Genomic DNA, 7,965 nt, shown 5'->3' with positions numbered 1-7,965 from the left:
AACAGATTTACGGGGCCTCACCCGTCAGTGCCGATTTAATTGTGTGTGTGGAGCTTCCTACAGTGATGTCATGTTACGCGACGCTATTACTCAAAACATTGCAGATTCTCGTATTCGTGCTGCTATCTTAAAGTTGCCTGACCCGTCATTAGAGACTGTGATGAACATTATTGAAGCCCAAGATACTTTTGACTATGCTGAGTGTGAGTTAGATCAGCCATGTATTTCTCAAATTGCCTGTGCTAAGCAAGTTATGTCACGCCCGCGGCCCCACCGGCAGAGTCAGACTGCAAACACTAGCCGGCCGCGTCATGTTAAACACATTCGTCAGCCGCGTGTGCAAAATGATAGAGTTAAGTCTTGCCCTAAGTGTGTTCTTGCTCATCCTCGTGAACGTTGCCCGTTAAGAAACGCGGTTTGTCACTTTTGTCAAAGGAAAGGACACATCCAGACTGTTTGTTTGCGTAAACGCAAGAACATTTCTAGTGCTGCCCAGCCCATGGATATTCATGTTCTTCAAAGCCAGCCCGCCCAGGAGGTCGGGTTTAAAGACTCTTCCACGGTTCGTGTGGGTAATAAACTTGTTCGCAATAAGCCACCCACCCAGCCCTCTGCTATGCGACCCAAGCGTAATTCACACGCTGTAAAAAGTAATGTACAGACTGCAAGTGAAGCGGGAGTTGTTGTTCCACCCGCCCAACCCACGAGTTGTCGTAAGCAGCGAACACGCGCTAAACGCGCTGATTTTGTGTCTTCCGCCTCCGCTGCACCGATCCAGAGACAGTGTAATAAACTATTTGTGAAGCTACGCATCCAGGATAAGACCTTCAATTTTCAATTAGACACTGGTGCGTCTGTGACTCTCATAAATAGTGCTACGTATGCGGCTATCGGCCGCCCTAAACTTTCAGCGGCAAAACATTCTTTGGCTACTTATAGTGGAGAACAAATTCCTATGTTAGGTGTATGTAGCGTGCCAGCCACATTCCGGGGCAACACAAAAACAGTTTCATTCACAATGCTCCGCGCTACAGACAGTGTAAACATTTTCGGATTAGACTGTTTTGACTTGTTTGGCCTGTCTATCCAAGACAATGTGTTGCAACTTACTTCTGTTGTTGTTCCTCAAGACAGCATAACCGATTTGTGTAAACGATACAGTGACATATTTAAAGACGAACTCGGTTGTGCTGCGAACTTTGCCGCTCATATTACGTTAAAAGATAATGCTCAGCCTCGATTTTTTCGTGCTCGTCCAGTGCCTCACGCCCTCCGGGCACCTGTAGAAGATGAACTTCGTCGTTGGCAAAACAACGGTGTTATTCAACCCGTTTCAGCGAGCCAGTGGGCTTCTCCCTTAGTTATTATAAAGAAACCGTCTGGCAAGTTACGTTTGTGTGCTCATTTTAAGTCGACAGTTAATCCTCAGACTGTCATTGATTCTTTTCCTTTACCTAGACCGGACGAGCTGATGGATAAGTTAGGGGAAGCTCGTTTCTTTTCCAAAATTGATCTCCGTGAAGCATATTTGCAATTGCCCCTCGACGAGCAATCACAAGAGTATTTTGTCATAAACACGTCGTTGGGGTTGTTCCGTTTTCTGCGTTTGCCTTTTGGTTGTGCGTCAGCTCCAGCTGTTTTTCAGCGTTTTTTGTCCCAACTTTTGGCTAATGTGCCATCGTGTTGCAACTATTTAGACGATATTGTTGTGTCCGGTCGGACGCCTGCTGAACATTTCCGTAATTTGGAGTGTTTGTTTACAGTGTTGTCTCAGGCAGGCCTACGTTGCAACATCGATAAATGTTCATTTTTCCTTACGGAGTTGGAGTATCTGGGACATGTTATTAATGCTCAAGGCATTCATCCCTCCCAGTCACATTTAGCAGCTATTCGTGATTTGCCCGCCCCTCGCAATCTGCATGAATTGCAAGCAGTTCTCGGCAAATTGACATATTATATTAGGTTTATACCTAATGCATCACAGATTGCTGCACCGTTGCATCGTCTCCGCCGTAAGAATGTTCCGTTTGTGTGGTCAGCTGATTGCCAATCAGCCTTTCAGCAGTTTAAAGAGGCTTTATTGAATGATCGTTGTTTGGTCCATTACGACCCTAACAAGCCTCAGGTGTTAGCTTGTGATGCTTCTTCTTTCGGCCTCGGTGCTGTGTTGTCTCACCGAGTCGGTAACACCGAACGTCCTATTGCGTTTGCCTCTAAATTGCTAAACAAAGCTCAGTGTAATTACAGCCAATTGGACAAGGAAGCGTTGGCTATTGTGTTCGGTGTCACCAAATTCCATCACTACCTCTATGGTAGACCATTCTATTTAGTAACAGATCACAAGCCCCTGACGTCACTGTTTCATCCTTCTAACCCAGTTCCTCAGCGGACAGCTCAGAGACTACAACGTTGGGCTCTTTTGTTATCACAATACCAGTATGAGATACTGTATCGCCCTACAGCTCAGCATGCAAACGCTGACGCGCTTTCTAGATTGCCGATTGCTGCGGATGAGGTCTTCGATTCCTCTGACGACTCTTGCCATCAGATTGACGCCGATGAGCATCAATCCCTCCGGGATTTTCCGATTGATTATCGTCAGGTGGCACGTGAGACAGCTACGGATCCTCATCTGAGTTTACTATTACGTTTTGTTCAACGTGGTTGGCCGTCCAAGGCAAAGGACATATCGGATCCTGTGGTTCGTCGCTATTATCCGCAACGTCATCTGTTGTCCGTTTCGCACGGAGTTTTGCTGTTACGCACCGAGAATGACCAGCTTCGTGTAGTGGTTCCCCAAGTGCTCCAATCCAAGGTCCTCGACTTGTTGCATCAAGGTCATTGGGGAGTGGTCCGCACCAAGCAGCTTGCCCGCCGTCATTGTACATGGATCGGTATTGATAAGCAGATTACGCAGATGTCTACAGATTGTTCGACGTGTGCCGAACACCAAGCTGCTCCGCCTCAACGCTATTTTGAGTGGGCACGCCCTGCCGGTCGCTGGCAGCGAGTACATATTGATTTCGCTGGTCCATATTGGCATTCTCGTTGGCTCATCGTGATAGATGCATTTAGTAAGTTTCCGTTTGTTGTGCCCATGCAGTCTACAACGGCTGCACAAACTATACAGGCGTTGACTTCAATTTTTTGTATTGAGGGTCTTCCAGAAGTTTTAGTGTCTGACAATGGTCCACAATTTACCTCTGCTGAATTTGAAAGTTTTTGTTCTGCCAATGGCATTCGCCATGTTCTTACTTCGCCGTTCCACGCTCAATCGAATGGTGAAGCGGAACGTTTTGTACGCACATTCAAGGATCATATGGACTGCCTTCGTGCTACGCATTCTCGTCAGCAGGCCCTCATCACGTTCCTGTCGTTGTACCGGACCACGCCACGCGACGGCCCTTCGCCTGCGGAGCTTCTCCACGGCCGTCGTCATCGCACCCTACTACGGTTGTTGCACCCCCCGGATCGACCCGCTGCTTCTGAGCATCGCACGCGTTTTCAGCGCAACGACGCCGTTTTTTTCAGAGTTTATCACGGTCGCCGTCGTTGGGAACGTGGTACCGTGATAAGTGTCCAGGGTCGCGGTTTTTATACTGTTCAAGGTGCTACTGGGGTGCACAGGAGGCATCAGAACCAGTTGCGCCGCGCTGGCCGCCCGGATTCTGCCGCTCGTTCTTTGTCCACAGATTTGGTCCGAGGCGAGTTCCAGCCGCGCCTTCCGACTTCGCTGCCGCCCCCAGGGCAGCAGCAGCAGCCGTCGCCGCTACCACGCCGACAGCCCGTCCCGTTGATGCCTCCCGCGCAGCTTCATCCGGGAGCGCCCCAGGTGGTCGCTCCGGCGCCTGCGGTCCCTCTTCAGTCGCCACCGCCTTCGGAGCTGATGGACGTCGACCCCCCAGCCGGGCCGCCTTCCCAAGCGGTGGCTGTGCAGCCTGTCCTGCAGCCGCTTTCCTTGGGCACCCCCAAGGCGTCTGACACCGCAGCGCCTTGTCTGGCGCCCACTCAGCAGCCGTCGACGCAGCGCCAGGAGACGCTGCCTCTCTTCGTGGGTCCCGACGCCCCGTCGCGTCCAGTACCAGAAGCTGCGCCCGTGGTCACAGGCGTGCACCCTGACCTCGGTTTTCAGTCGGTGTTTCCCGAGGCCCCGCGCAGCCAATGCTGAGGTGCGGACCGGGGACTGCCACCGACAACAGTCTCTGCCCCGGTCTCTTCTGCTACGTCTGCGGCCAGACCCCTCCCCCGCCGTCGACGCTCGCCACGTCATTATTCAACGACGGTGCGGCGATTTGGGGGGGAGGAGTGTTATATCCTAGCCAGTAATGCCAACCGAGCCCGCTGCCAAAAGGTTGGCAGCATCAAAGTCCGGACGCCGTCCGCATAAGCAGCGCCAGCGATACAGGAAATCGCCGCAAGTCTGCGCGCGCCACCGCTGGCTTCTGGCTTCTTAAGCGCTGGAGTCGCGAGCGCTAGGACAGTTCTGGATTCGCCGCTCAGTTGTATACTCGCCACCGAATTGTGTACCTGCTAGTGAGTTGTGTGTTCATCGCAGCAGAGTTGTTGTTTGTCGTCAGCCGACGCTGACCTAGCCGCTCCGACTCGAACTAGACAGATTTCTGTAGACCATGTTCACCACTGTGTTCTGTATCGTCGTTAATAAAGATAAGTACTGACTTTCATTTAATCCGAGTGTTTGGGTTTTCATCTTTCTGTTCACTGTTCCAGCGGACCGGTCGGCCCGCTATTAAAAGTGTGGCGGTGACTTCGTAGGCCGTTTCTACAGCGAAGTGTTGTCGCTACGAAGGCCGTCACAAAAGAATAGTGCACGGTACATCCAAACCGTCATCGAACCCATCGTTCTACCATTCCTATACCGGCAAGGGAACTTGCTGTTCCAACAGGACAATGCACGTCCGCATGTATCCCGTGCCACCCAACGTGCTCTAGAAGGTGTAAGTCAACTACCCTGGCCAGCAAGATCTCCGGATCTGTCCCCCATTGAGCATGTTTGGGACTGGATGAAGCGTCGTCTCACGCGGTCTGCACGTCCAGCACGAACACTGGTCCAACTGAGGCGCCAGGTGGAAATGGCATGGCAAGCCGTTCCACAGGACTACATCCAGCATCTCTACGATCGTCTCCATGGGAGAATAGCAGCCTGCATTGCTGCGAAAGGTGGATATACACTGTACTAGTGCCGACATTGTGCATGCTCTGTTGCCTGTGTCTATGTGCCTGTGGTTCTGTCAGTGTGATCATGTGATGTATCTGACCCCAGGAATGTGTCAATAAAGTTTCCCCTTCCTGGGACAATGAATTCACGGTGTTCTTATTTCAATTTCCAGGAGTGTATATCGCGTTTCTACAGAATGATCTGCCACTGTTGCTCGAAAATGTCCCACTGGAAACGCGTCGACGTATGTGGTATCAGCATGATGGTGCACCTGCACATTCCGCAATTAACACTAGGCTCACCCTTGACAGGATTTTTGACGGGCGTTTCATAGGACGTGGAGGACGCATAAATTGGCTAGTCCATTCTCCTGATCTTACACCTCTGGTCTTCTTTCTGTGGGGTACGTTAAAGGAGAATGTGTACCATGATGTGCCTACAATCCCAGAGGATATGAAACGATGTATTGTGGCAGCCTGCGGCGACATTACATGAGATGTACTACGGCGTGTACGACATTCATTACGCCAGAGATTACAATTGTGTGCAGCAAATGATGGCCACCACATTGAACATCTATTGGCCTGACATGTCGAGACACACTCTATCCCACTCCGTAATTGAAAACGGAAACCACGTGTGTACGTGTACCTCACCCCTCATGGTAATGTACATGTACGGTAGTGAAAAAGACCAATAAAAAGGTGTTAGCATGTGGACGTAATATGCTGTTCCAGTCTCTTCTGTACCTAAGGTCCATCACCATTCCCTTTGGATCCCTACGTAATTCGGTGCTCTCCGATACACACGATCGAACAGCGGAGGAGTGGTACTCAAGCGTCAACTTTAGGTTACAATATCTCCGGATGTAATTAACATTTTACAATGCAACAAACGGCACTGATTACGTATTTGTTTATATGTTCAGATGTGCTAACAAAACTAACAGGGTTCCATTTAAAAAAATGTAGGTTTGTGTTAAAAAACATACTTCCGTGCATTTTTTTATGGTTTGTATTAACCAGTTACACTAGCCCCTCTCCTCACGTTCGGTCTGTGGAATCGATTCGTCAGTATTTGATGTGGTTTATGAAATATATCCAGCGGTAATGTTAGGTGACTCACCCTGTATATATATATCACATCCAGCACAGTGCAACCCTGATGACTGTAGGGGCCATGGACTGGCCTTCTGTAGAAGGTTTTCATGATGTGGATGTAGTGTGATCATGCAGTAATGCCTTAAAACAAGAAACCACTGCTGAAATGTTGACTGTAGGGCTGAACAATATGTTAGTAGATCCTGTCTCAGCACTGCACAGCCCTTAAAGTATCCTCAGTAGTGATGACATCTGTACATGATACTGACCCAAGCCATGACTGACCTAGCTGTTTACTGAACTCATGGGACCAATTGCTGTGACATGCATTGGTATCTGGCTGCCTCCACATTTTCCTATGATAGTCATCAGTTGTCAGATAAACCCATCACTTATCAGTGAAGAGAACCTTATGCCATTGACTCAGACTCCATATTAGGTGTCCCTTGCTCGCCTTACTCATATATCATGGTGCTGATTACTGAGAAGCTGGTATAATTGATCCAGATTCCATTTCAGACGTTCCTTACTCACTTTCTGCATATATCATGGTGTTGGGTGGTTTGTACTGTTTAAGTTCTATCCCAAGAAGTCAAACTGATTGTATGGGGATGGTCATGAATTGTCTATGTCAACATAGCCCCCCAATTGCCTTGAAAAAGACAGCATGAAATTCTGTTCTATTATCCTTGGGGTATCTACACTCCTGGAAATTGAAATAAGATCACCGTGAATTCATTGTCCCAGGAAGGGGAAACTTTATTGACACATTCCTGGGGTCAGATACATCACATGATCACACTGACAGAACCACAGGCACATAGACACAGGCAACAGAGCATGCACAATGTCGGCACTAGTACAGTGTATATCCACCTTTCGCAGCAATGCAGGCTGCTATTCTCCCATGGAGACGATCGTAGAGATGCTGGATGTAGTCCTGTGGAACGGCTTGCCATGCCATTTCCACCTGGCGCCTCAGTTGGACCAGTGTTCGTGCTGGACGTGCAGACCGCGTGAGACGACGCTTCATCCAGTCCCAAACATGCTCAATGGGGGACAGATCCGGAGATCTTGCTGGCCAGGGTAGTTGACTTACACCTTCTAGAGCACGTTGGGTGGCACGGGATACATGCGGACGTGCATTGTCCTGTTGGAACAGCAAGTTCCCTTGCCGGTCTAGGAATGGTAGAACGATGGGTTCAATGACGGTTTGGATGTACCGTGCACTATTCAGTGTCCCCTCGACGATCACCAGTGGTGTACGGCCAGTGTAGGAGATCGCTCCCCACACCATGATGCCGGGTGTTGGCCCTGTGTGCCTCGGTCGTATGCAGTCCTGATTGTGGCGCTCACCTGCACGGCGCCAAACACGCATACGACCATCATTGGCACCAAGGCAGAAGCGACTCTCATCGCTGAAGACGACACGTCTCCATTCGTCCCTCCATTCACGCCTGTCGCGACACCACTGGAGGCGGTCTGCACGATGTTGGGGCGTGAGCGGAAGACGGCCTAACGGTGTGCGGGACCGTAGCCCAGCTTCATGGAGACGGTTGCGAATGGTCCTCGCCGATACCCCAGGAGCAACAGTGTCCCTAATTTGCTGGGAAGTGGCGGTGCGGTCCCCTACGGCACTGCGTAGGATCCTACGGTCTTGGCGTGCATCCGTGCGTCGCTGCGGTCCTG

At 50.2% G+C, this 7,965-nt stretch overlaps 1 protein-coding gene across 1 annotated transcript; it reads left to right on the top strand.

Annotated features, from left to right (window-relative positions):
* Positions 1-499: 499 nt before the first annotated feature.
* On the top strand, positions 500-4,168 carry LOC126248337 (bromodomain-containing protein 4-like). Its single transcript, XM_049949233.1, has 2 exons — positions 500-713; positions 3,693-4,168. The coding sequence occupies exons 1-2, from the start codon at positions 500-502 to the stop codon at positions 4,166-4,168; spliced, it is 690 nt and encodes a 229-aa protein (XP_049805190.1).
* The last annotated feature ends 3,797 nt before the right edge of the window (positions 4,169-7,965 follow it).

Source organism: Schistocerca nitens, chromosome 3, assembly GCF_023898315.1.
Source record: "Schistocerca nitens isolate TAMUIC-IGC-003100 chromosome 3, iqSchNite1.1, whole genome shotgun sequence".
NCBI classification, from domain to species: Eukaryota; Metazoa; Arthropoda; class Insecta; order Orthoptera; family Acrididae; genus Schistocerca; species Schistocerca nitens.
Note: the sequence above shows the minus strand (reverse complement) of the source record. Positions and strands in the feature narration are given on the sequence as shown.

What these genes read in the sequence shown, in the direction of transcription:
- LOC126248337 (XM_049949233.1), top strand. Translation starts at nt 500, where the DNA reads ATGGATATTCATGTTCTTCAAAGCCAGCCCGCCCAGGAGGTCGGGTTT. An exon ending in CGCCCAACCCACGAGTTGTC is followed by an intron (nt 714 to 3,692) that starts GTAAGCAGCGAA and finishes CTTTGTCCACAG; the next exon opens with ATTTGGTCCGAGGCGAGTTC.